Here is a 20174-nt window from a genome sequence, read left to right on the forward strand (position 1 = left end):
CTGTAATGAGTTGCCACGTTATACAAACAAGCTGAATAACTATAGCCTTATTCTTGTGTTATGTGTGGTTTTCTGCCCTGTAGTCGGTTTTGTCGTTGGAAGGCAACATTTCTCAGAAAAGAGAATTTTCATTACTATATTGGATTCTTTGTTCTCTATCAATCTTAGAAAAGAAATAAGAATCACAGGCAATCTACCTTCCTGACATTATTGGAGTGACTCATTTGATCGAACTCCTGGAGCTAATAAGCAGCTGTGATATTTCCCGTCTAAAGACAAGAGAACTGTTGTACTCCTACATCCGTTTGTAAAGCACTTTGTATTGACCCAGGTTTTGCAAAGACTTTATCAAATTGTTTCTCAAACAATCCTATGAGGTTGTAATAAGTCTCACCAAGCCTCGGATATACACACACCTAGGTGAATGTAAATGTTACAATTTGACATATTAACCTGTGAATTTTTTTGCCCAGTGCTTGGCTGATAAGTGAGCCCTTTGCCTAGTTTTAGCAGCAGCTAGGGTGTGCTATGCTAACTGCCTCAAAGAAAGAACAATGTAACAGAACACAATGTTTGGCTTAGGACTTTTGAAAGACTAGAGTAGAGGAGACCTAGGTAGAGGAGACCTAGGTCAGAGATGAGGAAGAGTAAAGTTGTCCTACTTCTTCCCCACCTGGGTCCACAAGCTGTGAAAGAGAGAAGGAGAAGTTCAAGAGAACAAGAGTTAGCTTAGATGTGAACACTGGAGTTTCCTAGATAATGTGGCCCTGCACCCCAGATCCCAGAGAGGTTTGAGGTATCCGAGAGCACAGAAAACCCATGCATCTCTTGATAGGTAAATGGGGCAAGCCTTGCATGGTATGGAAAGTGTGTGAATATTTCCAGTGAGCGCAAAAGTAATGATAACATGGAAAGCAGGGTGACCAGAGGTGATTAGTCTTTAAGCTCACTCTTTCTTCTGCCAAATACAAGCTGCTGTTTCAGTTCTAGAATTTCCACTCCGTTTTTTTTTTTTTTATAGTTTCTATTTCTCCAGTAAGATTCTACCTGCCCACTTAATAGTTAGTTACCTTTAATTTTTTTTGAACCTATCTCAAAGTTGGTTTCTATTGACTGCGTTTTGAGGTTTTTTGTTTTTTTGTTTTTTTGGACCCTTTGGTTGACATTTTGTTTCCACCTTTGTAAGACAGGGACTTCCTGGTGATGACAGAATTGTGTTAAGGGATGACAAAAATCTAATGTCAAAGCAGTCACTTGAAGTAGGGCAGGGCACCGTCTTATTAGAAATGGTGTGAAATGCGTGATTATTTCCAATCTTCAAATAAGGACAGTTGCAAAAATCCTTGTAAAAAATATAAGGATACATCTCCACTCTTCGCGATCAGCCTCAAACAATTGGCAAGACCTTAACGGTAGAACTGGAAGATAATTTAAAACATTAGCATCTAACTCCCTTCTTTCTGCCAAGTAGAAAGAACAGTCTCCTCCAGTGATTTTTTCTAAAAATTTTTTCTAATGCAGCTTCCTTGCATTTCCTAATATAAAGGTAATACATATTTATAGAAAAATCAGTCAAAACAAACAGGCATAAAGAAAAAAGTACTGCCCTGAGAAATTACTACTAACATTTTGGTGAACATCCTTCTAGATGCTGCTCTATGCAAATGCTTATACATATCATTTTATATGAATGAAATAATATACATGTTTTAACTCAATATGTGGTAAAGATCATTATCAAGAACTACAGATACATATCATCCTTTTCAGCAACTATATAATCCATTGCATAGGTATATCAAAATTTATTAAACAAGTCCTCTATGGAAGTCCTCTAGATTCTTGCAATAACGAACATTCTTTCTGCTGTGCGTATATGGTAACTTTGTGTATTTGTCAGATTATGTCTCCTGAGGCAGTACATTTCTTTAACATTATTTCTGGGCTGAAGCATATTCAAAATTTGTGATAATTAACAGACCATTCTCACCAAGAAGGCTGTAGCCACACTCACACTTCCACCAATAGTAAGCCCATTTCTCTCTCTCTCTCTCTCTCTCTCTCTCTCTCTCTCTCTCTCTCTCTCTCTCTTTCTCTCTCTGGTCATACTGGATATGTGTAATCTTTTCAAATTTCACCAATATGTCAGGCAAAAAGTAACATCTAAATTGTGTTGGGTGATTTGCCAGGGAGCTCTAATGCAGTATTGAGGATGGGTATCTTGCCATGTACTCCTTTCTGGCCTTAAATGGACAATGTGTGCAATATGCAGGGGTCTGTAATGTAATTGAGGCGGTCTGGCTTCCATACGCCTAGCTTTGCACTAACTTTGTATGTCCTTGGGTAAGATCATCAACTTTTCTGTGCCTCAGTTTCTTCAAATGCAATGGGTGCAACTTGGAATGGGTGTTCTTGCCCTTCCTTTCAGGCTCCACAGAGGGGATAGTAGGGAATGCACTGTGCACAACAGTGGACAAGAGGCTGACTAACCCAATGCCACTCCCAGCCCGTTTTCCCCTGCCTGTCTCTACTCTGGAAGAAGCTGGAAATGCCCAATACCCTCGTCTCAGCTTCCTATGGAGCTAAGGAGTGGCCAATTTACCACGTTCTGGCTAAAGAGACACAAAGGGAAGTCTACCGAGGTGTTTCTAGAAAACTAGCTTTCATGATGAAAGAAACAGGCACAAGAGAGAGCTCACAGGAGCTGCCTCTTTCTCACCTTCCTCTTTCAATGCAGACTTCATGCCTGGACCCACGGGGCAGTGTGGTAACTTTATAGTGGGTCAACTCAGCTGAGCAGGATCTGTTCTCCAGAATTCTGCACGGTTTCAAGGTTAGCATTAGCCACAAGAGAAGTGCTGTATGTGATTGAGAGGGCAGCGGCGAAGCAGCAGCCATGGTTTTCATGCTCTGAAGGACAATGCAAGGGCTCCAGGCACAGTGGTGACTCTAGTACATTGTCACTCATCTGCTGGCTCACCTTGCTGGTCGGGTGTCCTCCTTCAGTTTCTCCGTGTCCTAAGCCAAGTGCATGTGCAGCCCCATGAAGGATGCCAGCTTCTTCTGCAGTATGCCTGTTATCAAGGTCAGAGGTAGTGAGGGACACACACAAATCCAGTCTGTCTTAGAGGATTCTAGTTTTTCATGAATTCCAGTTAGCCCCTGCAGGTTCCAAGCCTGTACTTGCTTTTATCCAGGTCTAGCTTTCTACCCTGACTGCCATTCTGTCTGACCTATGGTGATTTCACATTCAACACTAGAATCAAAGACCTCAAACAGCTTTGAACAGACTTCTCAATGAGCTCTCACAATCATGTAAGGTCCGATGCCTCATTCTCCAATAGAACTTCTGTGATGATGGAAATGTTTTGTATATGAGCTGCCCAACGATAGCCACTAGCCACATGCATGTGGCTATCAAGCACTTGAAGTGTACCTAGTGCAACCGAGAAACTACATTTTTACTCTCAGTTCATCTTAATTCATTTACACTGCCACATGTGGCTAGTGGCTACTATGTTGAACAGCACAGATCTGGTGCCTAACAATAAATCTGTCGTTCTTCATCACTTATAGTGGTTCTTTTTCTCTGGTTGAATCCTGACTGGTGACTACATGGGGAAAGAACATGTAGACTGAAAGCTGGTATGCTAGGAATAAAGGGCTGGAGAACAGAAGGAGGTGGGTCCTGAGAAGCCCACCTACCTGTGACTGCTGAACTCCTTATTTGAGAAAAATAGACTCCCTGTGAACTTGTCCTTTGGGAGCCCCATCTCCATTCCAATTCCCAGACCAAGTATCAAGGTGAGCTAACATATTCATGGCGAGTAAGATGTGTTCTTCAACAGGTAATTTTTTCTTTCTTCCACCCTAATGACTTTTTCCCCTTGCCTGTTCCCTATGCAGATCCTTCCACCTCCCAGTCTTCCTCCCGTCCCCAAGTGACTATGACCTTCCTCACAGAATAGAATTACCCCCTTTCGACCATCAAACTGGATTTTTTGTTGTTGTTTTAAACACCAGCCCATTTTCAGGAGTCTGCAACTGTGACACGTTTGTCAGCCCTAGTTTCTAAAACTGGCCATTTAGTAATACACTTTACCAGGAATGGGTCTTTCCAAATGTGCTCTGCACAGTTAACATGAAAAGATTAATCCTGAGCAGAATTTTCTCTCAGGGCCGATCTTGAGTGGAGAGCCGCCGTGGGGTGCTTTCCAGCTGTGTTCACAAACACAATTCCACACATCAGGAACATTTCTTTCTCTTTTTTCTTTTCATTCTTGCTTGCTTGCTGTAACGAGTGGTTAGCCGTTCTGGTGTTGACACAGGAAAAGGCGAAATGCTGGCAACCGAATCAAAGCCGACAATGCAACAGGCAGCTCAGCGGCGCGCCTGGTTCGGTTCCTCACACCCACCAGGCGTACTTTCAACTTCCTCCCAATTTTGGTCCCGGCCCCTTGGCTTATCTTCCTGAGAATGTTAAAAGAAAAGAAAAAAGAAAAAGAACACTGATCTTACTGCAAGCTGTCTTTAGTGTCTGTTGTTCCCTTCTTATGCACACGGCCGGGACTGGCCCTCCAAACTTCTCCATTGTCTGGTGAGTCACTCTTGCTTTCCCGTTTTCGCCTTCCGTGAATTCTGCGCACACCCCACAAGTGCCCCGCTCTCGCTCCCAGCCTGGGCTCAACACTTCCTAGCCGAGGTCGGCGGCCGTGCGGCTTCCAGCACCCACTGCCCAGGGTTGGGGTGGAAGCGGGGCCACAGCGCAGCTCCAGCCCAGCGCCCGCGGGGCCAGGCCGGGCCGGCGTTCGGGGTCGGGGCCGTCTCCTCCCCTCTCCCCGCTGAGGACCTCGCAGTGAACTCGCAGTGCCCCCACGGGGTGGGACGCGCGCGTCCCACCTCTGGGGCGGCTTGCGGGCGCTAGCCCTGGGGACGGTGACTCCGCTTCTGAGTCCGTCCCCAGGCGGGTGCGGAGTGGTGGCGACCGCCCCCTGGGCGCGGGGCCGCGGCCGAGAGGAGCGCGGATCGGCAGAGGAGCCCTGAGCGCCGCCCGGATGCTGCAGCCTAGTGGCCTCTCCCGGAGCGACGCGAGCCCTGGGGCCGAGCCTGCCCTGGGCGCGCTGGGGGCCGGAAGGGGGCTCTGGACTAGGATCCCTCCCCCTTTCCCTCTGCGTGCCGGAGCGCTTTCAGACCCTCCTCCTCCCAGGTACGAGCCGGGAGAGGAGGGCGCCTCTCTCCTGCCGGCGCTCCACCATGGGCAATATCTCCAATGACTCCTGGCCCGAGGACTGCGGGTCCCGGCAGTGGCTCCCCTCCGGCGAAAGCCCGGCCATCAGCTCGGTGATGTTCTCGGCCGGGGTGCTGGGGAACCTCATCGCTCTGGCGCTGCTGGCGCGCCGCTGGCGGGGCGACGCGGGACGCAGCGCGGGACGCGGGAACTCGGTCTCCTTGTTCCACGTGCTGGTGACAGAGCTGGTGTTCACCGACCTGCTTGGGACCTGCCTCATCAGCCCGGTGGTGCTGGCTTCCTACGCTCGGAACCAGACCCTGGTGGCGCTGGCGCCTGAGAGCCGTGCGTGCACCTACTTCGCCTTCGCCATGACCTTCTTCAGCCTGGCCACGATGCTCATGCTCTTCGCCATGGCCCTGGAGCGCTACCTGTCCATCGGGCACCCCTACTTCTACCAGCGTCGTGTCACGCGCCGCAGCGGCCTGGCAGTGCTGCCCACCATCTACGCCGTCTCCCTACTCTTTTGCTCGCTGCCGTTGCTGAACTACGGGCAGTACGTCCAGTACTGCCCCGGGACGTGGTGCTTCATCGAGCACGGCCAGACTACGTACCTGCAGTTGTATGCCACCCTGCTGCTCCTCCTCATCGTCGCGGTGCTCGCCTGCAACTTCAGCGTCATCCTCAACCTCATCCGCATGCACCGTCGGAGCAGGAGAAGCCGCTGCGGGCCCTCCTTGGGCAGCTGCCGGGACGCCCCTGGGGCCCGCAGGAGAGGGGAAAGGCTGTCCATGGCGGAGGAGACAGACCACCTCATTCTCCTGGCTATTATGACCATCACCTTTGCTGTGTGCTCCTTGCCTTTCACAGTAAGTTAAGCCACTTGGTTTCCATAGTCCGGCTCTGGGCAGCCTTCTGACTCACTTTTGCAACTTGTAAGAATAGGTCCTGGGGAGGCCTAGAGCCTTCTCCCTCTGGCTTCTCACCTTTACCCCACTTCCCTGCTCCCCTAACCCGCTGACTCTATGCTAGTGTTTCTTACACCTAGTACAGTCCCCTGAAAGGGAGCCTTGACCCTCCACTAAGCCAGCCCAGACCACTGTCAGAGGGTTAAAAGCCACCCCCCACCCCCATCCCAGCCTCTGCTAGCCTGGCTCAGTGCCTGTGGAGGAGGCAGCCCCCTCCACCTTTGGATGGGTATCAGTTACAACCTGACTTCCCTGAGCTTCAGGTCACCTTCCTGTACCCCCTACCCATGGGTCTGTGTTCTCTGTGCTTTGACTTCTGTTTCTCCCAACACACAATGTGGTGGCCAACCCACAGCATTCCAGCTGCCATTGAGAAGGGTCCCTGTTGATAAAGTCAGAGCATTCATTACTTGTCATAAAAGTTCAGCAAACAGTTCACAAGTTTCCCCGTTTACCTATTGGGGATGTAACTCTTTGTGGCCATGAAAAAACGTGGACCTCATAATATGTCCATAATGCTAATTAAAGGCAAAGTTGGTTGCTTGGAGAAACCCCTCGCTAAGCTTTTGCAATTCCTCTAAAGAAGGCATTTGTACCCTCTTACAAAGTATTCTTTTCATATCACTATCAGAAATATCTACAGGGGTTCTTCAGTTTAGAGTCATACGCTTTATGAGCACAAAGCCACACAGGAATGGCCGGTCCATCTCAAGGTTGGGAGAGTTAGGCATGTACAGCATGTGCCATGACCCAGCAGGCCAGAGGCTGCCTGGGGAACTGAAGATGGGTGCCTAGGTTCGGGGATGGGTGCTGGCCTGGTTTGGTGCAGGCTTAGCAGTCAGCTCTATAATGCTGTGAGTTTGAGTCTCCTCTGGTGGAACAGGTAGCAGAGCCCGGAATGTGTCTGAGCAGGCACTGGCCTCATACTGGAAGCTGGGGACTGGGAGTTTCGCAGCGCCACTTCCCAGTCTTCAAAAGAACAAGGCTGAGGGGCGCCTGGGTGGCTCAGTTGGTTAAGGCCCCGACTTCATCTCAGGTCATGATCTCATGGTTTGTGGGTTCGAGCCCCACATCAGTCTCTGTGCTGACATCTCAGAGCCTGCTTCAGATTCTGTGTCTCCCTCTCTCTCTGCCCCTTCTCCGCTTGTGCTCTATGTCTCTCTCCCTCTCTCTCAAATATATATATATATATATATATATATATATATATATATATATATAATATACACACACATATATATATACAAATATATATACAAATATATATATATATGTGTGTGTATATTATATATATATATTTTGTTTGTTTGTTTGTTTGTTTTGTTTTGTTTAAAAAAAAGAACAAGGTTGACCCTGAAGGATGTAAGCAGTTGGCCATAACTCCCTCCTGGCACCGTCTTGGAGAAAAGAAGAGATGGATAGTGCCTACCAATATCAGGTCTGACCTGTAGAAGCTAGAGAAGTGACTTTATCTTACTTCCCGCCTCCATCACTGCTTTTGATTACTTGCATATACTCATCCTCCAGGGTGGAAAAGGACACCTTGCCCCCTAAATTAACTTGGATTCATAGCTATGTTCTCTTCTCTCTGGTCCCCATTGTCCTCACACTTCTACCCCCCATTCTCTGTTGGGGCAGAAGCTGGTCTGAATCAATAAGTTACACAAAGGTGCCCTCTTCTGAAATGAAGTAGGACCACGAGAGGCCACATCTTCCATTCCACCCTGAACCAGGGAGTTTGTGCAACAGAAAGGCTGTGATATAGAAACTGACATGACTTCTATGTGTTTCTTTTGTTTTACTAGTAGAAATGTTTGGTGGCATAATAGGAATTAAATCACCTTTTTGGGGGGGGGGGGTGGTCAGGACTAATATGCAGAACATGTGTCTTTGAGAGAAAGAATGTCTAGTTCCACTAAGCAACTTAGAATACAACTCAGAGGCCATTAACCCTTTCTGATGTGGGTAGTGTTGGTCTTGGCCTGGTGCAAATTGGGAGGTCAGTTCTTGGAGTTTCCTCTGTGATCTTTGAGTGCATATATATAAAAATACCCCTTCCCCAGCCAATTAAATACCTTGGGAATGGGCTCAGAGAGGACCACAGGCTTGTGAAAAGGATTGTTATTCCCTAAGCCCTTTAGAGGAAGACAGCAGGAGGAAAAAGTCTCTCTTCTGATCATGACTAATCCACTGCATACATACAATATAAAAGATAAAGGCAGTGATTTTCAACAGGTTCCCATTTTCAAATAAATTTGCCTTTTATCATGAGATCTCGGTTATTGCTGTATGTTGATTTTCAAGCCCTCTGTGTATACATACACATATTCATATGAAAATTTATTTTCCCCCTTTATTTACTATTAAGCCAGAGACTGCTCCAGAGTTGCCAGATGCAAGGGGCTTAGAGCCTAGAAGTTTGGTTAGAAGGAGTGGGGAGTAGGAGATTCACTTTGAAGCTGTGTTTTTATTTAGATCGCCTGTTTATGGGTTGGGGACACCAGATGAGGATTATGAGGGCACTTTATGATAGTGGCTTTGATACTATCAGCAAATATTATCCAGGTCTGCTTCTGCATGTATGCATGGCAAAGATTCCCAAAGAACAGGGAAAAAGCCTAGAGTGAACATAATCAGAAAGTCAGACACTGATTCTCACCTTGGGGCTAACATGACAAGTTATGCAGATGAAGTGTAGGTAACTCACTAGGCCCCAAACAGGTATTTGAACTGTACCTTAAATGGGAAGTATCAAGTCATCTTTTTTTTTTTCTTCTAATTTTATTTTATTTTTGAGAGAAAGAGAGAAACTGGGGGAGGAGCAGAGGGAGAGGAATGGGAGAGAATCTCAAGCAGGAGCCATGCTCAGCATGGAACCTGACTCAGAGCTCGATCCCACGACCTGAGATCATGACCTGAGTGAGCCAAGCCCAAGTCAAGAGTTGGTGCTCAACCGATTGAGCCACCCAGGTGCCCCTCAAGCCATCTTTGAATAAGGAAATTTACATTGACCGCTCACTAATTTGCTTTGTCAATAGATTATTGGTGCTTGTTAGAATCTTTCATTTACATAGCACTTGAAACCTTATGAAATGCTGCAGTATCCTGATTTAAGTTATTTCATGGAGAGCTTATCTGATGATTTAAAAATCACAGCTACTGTTTGGTGCATACATTCTGTTATTTCAGAATGCTTGCCATGGGCCCTGGGGGGCACCTTCTGCTCATGTCCTTTTTGTCTACTTGGCCCACACGAAAATTGTGGTCAGAAATGGCCTACACCAATCTCCCATACAAGGCAGTAATCATTTCCACGCACCCTAACCGGGACAAGGCAAAGACCTGTGATTGCGTTCAGAAGTTCTCCTGTTCCTCTAACAGAACACATGCAGTCCAATAGAAATACACTTGTGCCACATATGGAATTTGTAATGTTCTATTAGCCAAATAACAAAAAGTAAAGAGAAATGGTAAAAATTCATCAATTTTATTTAACCCCAAATATCCAAAATATTATCACTTCAAAATGTAACCAATGTAAAGTGATTATGAATGAGCTATCTCAACTAATTGTCTTCCTTGTGTCCCCAGAAAGTACTAGCAATCTACTCTACCTCTACTCCTTCCTCGGGATAACAGAGCTGCTTTCTGTGTCCCTCAAAAGTGGGCCACACCACTCCACTGGCCCAGTAAAGAGGAGATTTGACAGCTGTGTATCCAGTGGGGCACCAGCCTCTTCCAGCATGCCTGGAGGGAGGGAAGGAGGGAGGGGAGTGGGGAATTTAGGAAACCTGGAACTATTTATGTCAGCCATTGTCCCAAGGTGTAGGAAGGTTAGAATTACTGCTTGCTCCAAGAACATGAGTCTAGGACTTCCAAAGGTTGGAAGTGGAACTAGCAAAATGTAAAATGCCCAGCACCTTATAATGAAGTCAAGCTCCACCCTCAAATATCATTATTATCAACATCAAAATGGCTAACCTTTTGAGTGCTAATTTTTACATACCTAACTTATTATCTTCACAACAACCTATAAAATAGATAGTATTATTGTTCCCATTTTACAGATGAGGCAAATACCTTACCCTGGGTCCGACAGCTAGTGAGTGTTGGAACTGGGGTTCACAGCCGGGCAGTTGAAGCACAGAGCCTGTCCTCTTAGCCACAGTACTAGCAGAGAGAAAGTACTCATTTCAGGGGTTGCATATGAGAAGATTCATCCAACTTTTCACAAAAGAATGGTAAGGATGTTATAAATATCTGGACCGCTTTGTCTCAATTCCAACTTGTTCACTTTAAAAATAAAATGGCAAAGACCTTTTTCTGCATGCCAGATCAAGGAGCTGGGGCCAAGTGTGCGGTTTCTTTTTTCTTCTCCACAGTCCTATGAATTAAAAGGCTGAGACGGAGATTTAAGGAGACTGGCTAATATAAATGTTGGTCTAAATTAAGAAATAATCAGATTACCCCTCACATAAAATCTTCTGTTGGTACACATAAAACATTTCTTACGTGATAAAAAAACAAAACAGAACAAAAAATGGTATTTTCAGGAAATGACATTATTTTGGCTGTCCAATATGAAATCATGCATGGGACCAACAACATATTCCAAACTGTTTATGTACTAACGGGATAGTGTATAAATTAATGAATTCCTCCTTATGTTGATCAGCTGTTGTCATCATTTCACAGAGATAAATAGAAACTTTCTTCCTGAAATGGAACAGAACACAGAAAATATATCAGACCTCCAATCTTGCCTCAGATAATGTTTGTATTTTAATTTCCAACCCACATCAAGCCACTCAGTCCCTACATTCCCAATAGCTGTGGATAACTGCTGGTCATTTTAAACTGCTTTCCACTTGCCATTAGAAGATATTATTCAGTTCTGAAGTTTCAAAAGTGAACCGTTGGCTCATTCTAAAATAATGTCTTCATCTTTAGAAATTCTTTAGGGCTATAATTTCTAGGCAGTCTGATTAGTGGAAATATGGTCTTCAAAATACAGAGCAAACTCAAGTAAACAGTACTGGAGTTTTCTGTTCATTCCTGGAACTCTTTATGTAAAATGTAACATGAATGGGGGTTGTAAAACATATGAAATTTTTCAATTACGTATGTGCAAAATATCACAATGCTAGTAAGGATGAAAGAATCTCAGAACTCTCCATGCATAACCACAATGAATTTGTTTGGTAATATTTTAAGTTCTATCCATGAATGGCTGGAAATCCCTTTATCATTTATGCATCGCCAACGATGTGTTTGGGGATTAGTGAAACCATTTTAAGACATGTGACCTTTTAAGAGAATGTTCCTTTAGGGCTGTCTGGGTGGCTCAGTCGGTTAAGCATCCGACTTCGGCTCAGGTCATGATCTCACGGTTTGTGAGTTTGAGCCCCGCATCCGGCTCTGTGCTGACAGCTCAGAGCCTGGAGCCTGCTTCGGATTCTGTCTCTCCCTGTCTCTTGGCCCCTACCCTGCTCACATTCTGTCTCTCTCTTTCTCTCTCTCTCAAAAATAATAAACATTAAAAAAATTATTTTAAAAGAGAATGTTCCTCTAAAGTAATGTTTTCGGTTGACACCTCTTCCTTCGCCATTATAAAATGGTGGTTGTGAATAAAGACACAATTACACTGAATTTTTAAAATTTAGACAGCAAGAGCCATAGTTCTTCTCCAAAAGAAAAGCTGCACATTATGTCTACACCCTTTAAGTTAGTCATCACTGCTCTTTCAGATAATTGAGGCCAGGCCCTCACTTTATAGAAAAACAGCTTTAGGGATGGTGTATTTCTTTTTTGGCATGTCAAGAGTCCATCACAGTATTAAGTAAAAAAAAAAAAAAAAAGAATGGAATGGCATAGCATAGACTAGAATAGAAATGGTGAGGGACTCATCTCCCCACAGTGTTCAGGAGGACAGCAAGTCTCTTTCCACCAAGGCTTAAGACCCAGTTAATCTGCAACTTGGCTCGGTTTCCGTGGCTTCTCCTGTCCTCTATTTTGTGGTTTCTGACCACCATTCCCCTCCCTTATCTTGAGCTCACATCCACTGTGCCTCAGTTTATATGGCCAAGATACACCAAGCTTCATTTTTCTCAGAATAATCTGCTGCCTAAAATTGCCCCAACGGAACACTAGGCTTAAGTCTTCTGCAGTTAGGACATATGGGTGATGGGAAGGGCCAGGGATAGGGAAAGTGCATGCGGGGAGGGCCAGAACTTCCCTTAGACCAGGGTTGTTCTTGCACAACACGGGCAGCACATGGATCACTTTCAAATCATTTGCAAAATCTTGTGTTTATAGGAGTTCGGGGTAGATGTTCCACAGTGCCTGCCTATCCTTTTCTCGAAGAGTTAAGGGCCAGCACCCTGGAACGTGCAGGCCCAGAGCTCCAAACTTTAGCATGAACTCTCTTTTGGGTCCAGTCCCGGGATCACCTGAAGCACAAGGCAGGGAACACTCTTTAGTACTGGAGCCATATCCCTGCCCCAGTCTTCCTAGGGAAATAGTCTCCCGTCCCCTCTACCACAAAGCACCTATGGTTTGGGGGAAGGGATTTCTGTAAAACATCATATGCCTGGAAAATAACGTCCCCCCAAAGGTTCTGTGTTTAAAAAAAGTTTTTGGAAGTATAGTGGACACCAAAAGTTTTTTCAAGAATGGATTATACAAAACCATAGGCAGGATACCCTAATGTCTTTCACAAGGCAGGTAAACTTATGACAGTCTCTGCCTGCAGTTTAACTGTAAAAAGTGTGAAGGGGGAAAAAAAAAAAACCCCAAAGAAAGACGAGTAGCTACTTAGCTATAGCTGTGGTTTTTAACTATATAGACAGGAGCAGCGATAGCCACAAACCTTTGTAACACTTTTGCAAACAAGCCTCTTACAAACCCGTAACCGGTTAGCTGTGAACTTCACGTGAGCCTTTGTATCACAGGTTGTTTACAGAGAAGGTGGCAGACTGTGTAGTGGCTAAAAGGAGGGTTTTGGTCCCACTGCTTGAGTGTGGCTCCTCCATGACTTCCCTACTTCCCTGGAGGGTGACTTGGGGCATGGTAACTAATCTACTAGGCCTTGATTTCCTCCTCACTAAAACAGGAATAATCATATTTTGCAAGTTTGTGTAAGGATTAAACAGAATGAGACTTACAAATTGCTTAGCCCCACGCCTGGCACACATAAGTCTTCAGTAAATATTAACTGCTATCCACATAGGGTTCAATTTCCAAAGGAAAATCAGATTGTATAGTAATGATCACGAACTGAATTCTGGAAGCTAACGTCATTTGTTTGACTGATGGGTCTTTTGTTGTTAAGTGTGATAAATGAATAATTTTCAGCTGTTTCAGGGGTTGGGTAAAGGTTCTAAAACAGTGGTTCCCAACCTTGGTTGCATGTTAGAATCATCTGGGGGTGGGAGCAAGCCATCAGAGTAGTCTTAACAGTCCTCAGGTGATTTCAGTGAACAACCAAATAAAGTTCTCATTTGCCCCCAAATTCTGAAACCACGATGGAGTTGCATTAACAGTAGAAAAGTAGCCCAGAATCACAGTACCCAGTCAGAGCCAAGAGGAAACTTTCCATGAGAGGCTGAAAGTGTTCTAAAGAAGATAAATCTAGGGGTGCCTGGGTGGCTCAGTCGGTTAAGCGTCCGACTTCGGCTCAGGTCATGATCTCGCGGTTCGTGGGTTCGAGCCCCACGTCGGGCTCTGTGCCAACAGCTCAGAGCCTGGAGCCTATTTCAGATTCTGTGTCTCCCTCTTTCTCTGACCCTCCCCTGTTCATGCTCTCTCTCTGTCTCAAAAATAAATAAATGTTAAAAAAAAAAGAAGATAAATCTAAAGAACACTAATTTTGATCCATACCACCTTGTAGGTACCAAATCAAACTCTATATTCTTAGCAAAGCCCTGTAGAGAGAGCCTCTATCCTAAGGAATCAAAACTGAACTTGACTCGTTTAGATTGTTCATAGCAAATTTGTTAGTCAAGTGTGCAAAAACACGTATAAATTCTATTAGCCTTGGAAGCTGATTTCAGAGTAGCAGTGAAACGTTATTAATTGATATATCCAATGTGTCAGCCTTTCATTAAAATCTAGGATCGGCTGGAGGGAGAAGGAAATGTGGAGTTATTGTTTAACGGGTACAGGGTTTCAGGTTGGGGTGATGAAGAAAAGGTTCTGGAGATGGATGGTGGCGATGGTTGCTATTCTGTGTTCTTTTACGTGATGGCCAGTCCGGTGCAGCCAGAAGAGGAGCACAGGAAAGGCTCGGGAAAATAAGTTGTATCATACAGCAAACACTGCACAACACCAGAGCCGCAAGGAAGGTACTAGAGTAGATCGGGGGGGGGGGGGGGGGGGGGGGGGGGGGGCAGAAGGAGCAGGAGCCAGAGGACAGCCTGGGCCTCTCCAGAGGAATATTGCCCCTGGGATACAGGACCACGTGGAGGGGCTCAGGCTTGGTTACTTTGCATATCACAGGACAGCTCCTGGGTGAGCCCTGGGCTGTCTCTGAAGAATGGCTAGCCCTGGGGCACCTGGGTGGCTTAGTCAGTTAAGGGTCCAACTCAGGATTTCAGCTCAGGTCCTGATTTCACAGTTAGCGAGATCGAGCCCTGCATCACTCTGTGCTGACAGTGTGGAGCCTGCTTGGGATTCTCTCTCTCCCTCTCCCTCTCCCCGTCCCCCACTCCCTCCCTCCCTCCCTCCCTCCCTCTGTCCCTGTCTCTCTCTCTCTCTTTTTCCCAAAATACATAAATAAACATTAAAAAAAAAAAAAAGAATGGCTAGCCCTGGGGAGAGGCAATCTCTTCCCAACCAGAAAGGTTTTAAAATGTCAAAACATCTTGATATACAGAAAATAAAAAAAACATAAACAACATAGTTGCACAACAATATACATGTACTTAATGCTACTGATTTTACACTTGAACGTGGTTAAAATGGTAGATTTTTATGCTATGTGTATTTTACAATTAAAGACAAACCTAGGATCCACAACATCAAAAATGGTGAGCTCTGGGCAAGAGACAAGGACCATGGGGGTGGGGGTGGGGGTGGGGGAAGGAAATGGTGAGGTAAAAAAAGATAAAACTTATATCATGAACTTCAGGGTCCCTAAAGTATGTCACTTTTCCCAGTGTAAAAGAAGAAATTATCTCCTCCAAAATCTTGGCCACCTCATGAAATACAAATTTTAAGCATTTCTAAAAATTGCCCAGTATGATGGATGAAAGGGAAAGGAAACAAATAGTACAGAATTGCTTCATTCTCTAAAACCATTTTTCACTCCTCATTGCTCTCTATTGCTCTCTAATGAGATCAGGAACTATGATACGGGTCATTCCCCACTGAAAACCTGACTCATCTTCATGTGTGACACTAGAGTGCTGAGCCCTGTCTACACTGCCCGCTATGGCTAGCCAGTTCAGGGTCATCATATGCTTTGGCCAAACTAGATCATAAGTTCAGCTACAGACTTTTTCTATGACAGAGTGTCAGTTGTATGTGTGTGTGTTAACTAATATATTTTAATCTACTGGACTTTTGTACACCATTATCTTGAAATTCTAATCTTCAAAATTGCTCCTTGGATATACCATATAAGTACTGTCTATTTCCCATCCAAAATAGTTTGGCTGACAAGAAAAGTATTGCTCTGTTGCATATTCCCACCTAACTTTCCTTTTCTCTGTATAATCAGGGAAATCCACCATCAATTCTCCTTTTTCCTTGCTCATCTGCCAAGTCTTTCCTCCATTCCCTATTCCAAGATTCTCTGTCATAAACACCTCTGGCTGCCAAACCTTCCTGCTCTTGTCCTAACATAAGCAACCCAAAGATGACTACTCTTCTCCATCCCTGCAATTTGCTTTGTATATCCAATTGCCAGATGCCTGCAGAGTAAGTACCAGGAGGAAAGGAAAAAAAACATTCCTTTTTCTGGCAAAGGAGCCTGGAGGAAAGAAGTCGCAGCTCTCTAACTCACAGGCTCCCCCTGGTAAGAAAGTCCCTATAACATTATAAAGAACTGGTTTTAAAGTCGGGTGTGATTTCCCTTTGTTTTCCTCTTTTCAGTAAGCCATGTGGGAGTGTTTGATCTTCATGGAGCATGTACTGTTCCATTCCTTTGAATCTGACCAGAACTTGCATTGATCCCCAAATATGTGAGGAATCAGATGGGAACTGGTATACCAGTTTGAAAACATTGGTCAATGGGCAAAGATGTGTCAGCTTTCCAGTATTTAGGAGGTTGTTCTAAGGGCATTTGTTCTAAGATAGGCTATAGCCATGAATGTAGCACATGGCTGAGCACTCTACTCGCTGTCAAGGAAGTTGGAATGTTTGTCCCAACTCTGCCAACTAACCAGCCCTTGGGGACTTGGGAAAGTCACCTGACTTCTCTGCACTTTGGTGTCCTCACTGAAGGAGATAATGACAACTAACATTGTGGGGTACTTACTGGGTGAGCACTGTTTTACATAGCTTGCACATATTACTTCCGGTCATCCTCCCAAAAAACCCAAGAAGTAGGTACTGTTTTCATTATCACCCATTTTACAGATGTAAAAACTGAGGCACAAAGATTTGTTTTCTTACCAACGGTCCCAAAGCTATCTATGGAGTCAGGATTCAAGGCCAGGCAGTCCCATGTCCAGAACCCATGCTCTGGGTGACTTCTCTCCCTGAATTGTGATAATTAAGTCAGATTAAGTGTTTGGATATAAATGTAACATATTGTGGGGTGCCTGGGTAGCTCAGTAGGCTGAGCATCCGACTTCGGCTCAGGTCATGATCTCACAGTTCATGGGTTTGAGCCCCGCGTCAGGCTCTGTGCTGAGCCTGGAGCCTGTTTCGGATTCTGTGTCTCCCTCTGTCTCTCTGCCCCTCCCCCGCTCATGCTCTGTCTCTCTCTCTGTCAAAAATAAATTTAAAAAAAATTTTTTTAAATAAATGTAACATATTGTTACTAACTTTCCTGAAGTTCACGTCCTCATCTGTCAGAAGGAGACAATGCTTACATTTCAGAGTTTTTTGTCAAGAATAAACATGGAAGAATGAGATTCTGCTACCTTTTACCCCTACTGGCGCGCGCGCGCGCACACACACACACACACACACACACACACATTTTGTTCTTAAATCTTAAGAAATTGCACGTCGTCTAATCCCACCCACTGCTACAACATAAAACTAATATAATTTTTCCTTTTTGCTTCTTACAGATTTTTGCATACATGAATGAAACGTCTTCCCGAAAAGAAAAGTGGGACCTCCAAGCTCTTAGATTTTTATCCATCAATTCAATAATCGACCCTTGGGTCTTTGCCATCCTTCGGCCTCCTGTTCTGAGACTAATGCGTTCAGTCCTGTGTTGTCGGGTTTCATTAAGAACACAAGATGCAGCACAGACTTCCTGTTCTATACAGTCAAATGCCAGTAAATAGATTGACCTTTGTGGACAGTAGTTAAGAAGTGCTTAGTTAGCCAGCATCTGGAAGATCATTTTGAAATGGCTCCTTGGAGAAATGAAAAAAGTTAGTTTATAAACAAAGTGAAGCTACCCTAATAAAACAGAGTAAACAAACGTTTCAGCAGCAGTTTGTGCTACAGAGGTGCTGACAAGGCACTTCACAGAAGGTGTCAGGAGAATACATAAAAGCTGCCCTCGATGAGCATGTTACATGGCCTTTGAGAAAAAACCAACTGCATTTAGGATCCGGTTGCCTTTTGATTTAAGCTTTCTGTTGAATGAGAGCATATGTGGTTTTGTAATTTGTTTAAAACCCTAAGTAGTTACTGCGTGTTCGATTTCAATCATCTATGCTACTGCCGCTGTAAACATACGGTGCACAGTCAGGCCAGAGAAAACTTCACATGTATTCTCTACGAAGTCCATACGAGGAAGCAACCACGCCTGGTGTCTTGTGATTGCTTAAGAAACCCTTTGTTTGGCCAGTGAATTTGGAAATCACAGGCACTTTGTAGTGTCGTATTTGTGCACGTGGGAGGACTCCCTCGTCACTACAGTATTACGCGTGGGAAGAGTAAGTAAGCTCAGCTGGTTAACGTCACCTTCTCACTACTCCTCCGGAAGCTGGGTGTCAAAGTATCGGGTTATTTATTTTACAATGTCCGTTGTGCCGACAGTAATGAAGAACACTTTCGGAATTTTCCTCTCAACAAGAAATAATAGGCTATTGAGAGAGTTAATTCTGATTAATATTCTTCATTCTATTTCCAGGGAGAGGCTATGGGGCTATGTCTGCAACCAAGTATTAGAATTAAGAATGGAAATATCTGATCAATTCTCAGTAAACCCTGAAACTCTTCTAAGGCTCATGCTGAGGCTGTGACTAACATCTACTTTATAAGGTGACTGTTGTAGCAAAACTCATGCATCTAAGTTTTTATCCAGGAAACATGATTTGACTCATACTATATAGGAAATAATGCAACAGTGAGTCATATCTTAATATGTTTCTAAATCTAAATGTTTGCCATGGTATAAAAATATACCGGCATTAAAATATTTCAGCAAATTTGCACTGCTTAATCATCTTAGTTCCTGCATAAACTCATCTGAAATGTCACAAAAATAAACTATGAAACAAAAATTTAGAAATGGAAGAGTGTTGAGTTCCCCCAAATAACAGTTTATAGAGTAGATATATTTTTTAGGGAGATAAAAGTGGAAAAATTATATATATTTTGGCAAGTTTTTAAAAGTATGGTTTCATTGTAATTTAAATGTTAAAATAGTCAGTATAGTACTTGGTATTCGAGTATTTTTTTTTCCTTACAGCATGATCTTCAGAATAGTAGAAACACCTTATTTATTTATTTATTTTGCAGTGTGTTATTACAGGATAGCTATTATAAAAAACCAAAAAGGGGATGTCAGTTTTTTCCAAGGTCTCGTTGAGTTGCTTACGCAAAACCGTTTCCTATAAGTAGTTATCAAAGTAGGTGATCACTTAAAGTGATTCCAAACCAATCTAGCATCAGTATATTTTGACACAATCTATGTCAAATCAGCTCTTATTTTTAAAAGAATAAATAAATGGTTTGCTTTCCTACTGATTTAAACAAACCAGGCAAAATTTAACTTAACTGAAATCTGGACATGTAAATAAATCTTCCCTGCAAACAAGTATTCTGAAGTTAAGAAATTGCTCTAAACAGGACTAATAATTATACTCATGGGTAATTCCTAAACATAAAATTCTAACGTTACTTTGAATATGAAAGATTGATTTATGACTATTTTTTCCTCCAAATGAAACCAAATGAAAATGTTAACTATAGTCCTTCTCTTCACCTCACCATCACCCCAAAATTCTGAAATAATGCCTGAGAACCTTAAAAAACAAACAAACAAAAAACAAGAAAAGGCATAGTTGGACATAGTATCTCTAGTGGGAACAAAATGATTTACTCTGGGGGCCCAATATATAAAAGTTGAAGCCATTTATTTAAGAACTGGTAGATTTCTAGAGCTTTGTTTCCTGATGTACTCCTGTTCCTTGTACTGTATTAAATGGCTGAGTCCTGTTGTTTTGTTTGCATATACACAGAAGGAATCAAATGTAAAAATCCTGTGTAATAGACAATCACCTATTATTAATGGCAATTTAAAGGTAACAGAAAAAATTAGACGGGTAAATATTTCCTTTCTAAAAATCCCATCACCTCAGACATATCTGTTCACGTTTACTGACTCATTTTCTTTTTTTTTTTTTTTTTTTTATTAAAAAATTTTTTTTTCAACATTTATTTATTTTTGGGACAGAGAGAGACAGAGCATGAACGAGGGAGGGACAGAGAGAGAGGGAGACACAGAATCAGAAACAAGCTCCAGGCTCTGAGCCATCAGCCCAGAGCCTGACGCGGGGCTCGAACTCACGGACCGCGAGATCGTGACCTGGCTGAAGTCGGACGCTTAACCGACTGCGCCACCCAGG

The 20174-nt window shown here is 43.8% G+C and overlaps 1 protein-coding gene and 1 long non-coding RNA gene across 2 annotated transcripts; one reads left to right on the forward strand and one right to left on the reverse strand.

Annotated features, from left to right (window-relative positions):
- Positions 1-984: 984 nt before the first annotated feature.
- On the reverse strand, positions 985-5030 carry LOC123386080. The gene is made up of 2 exons (XR_006599596.1): positions 4900-5030; positions 985-4470 (listed from the first exon to the last, which is right to left on the reverse strand). It is a non-coding gene; the product is annotated as an uncharacterized LOC123386080 (long non-coding RNA).
- A 97-nt stretch (positions 5031-5127) lies between these two features.
- On the forward strand, positions 5128-19908 carry PTGER2 (prostaglandin E receptor 2). Its single transcript, XM_023255689.2, has 2 exons — positions 5128-6096; positions 17436-19908. Exons 1-2 carry the CDS (start codon positions 5254-5256, stop codon positions 17655-17657), a joined length of 1065 nt encoding a protein of 354 aa, XP_023111457.1. The 5' UTR covers positions 5128-5253; the 3' UTR covers positions 17658-19908.
- The last annotated feature ends 266 nt before the right edge of the window (positions 19909-20174 follow it).

This window comes from Felis catus, chromosome B3 (genome assembly GCF_018350175.1).
Source record: "Felis catus isolate Fca126 chromosome B3, F.catus_Fca126_mat1.0, whole genome shotgun sequence".
Taxonomy (NCBI): domain Eukaryota; kingdom Metazoa; phylum Chordata; class Mammalia; order Carnivora; family Felidae; genus Felis; species Felis catus.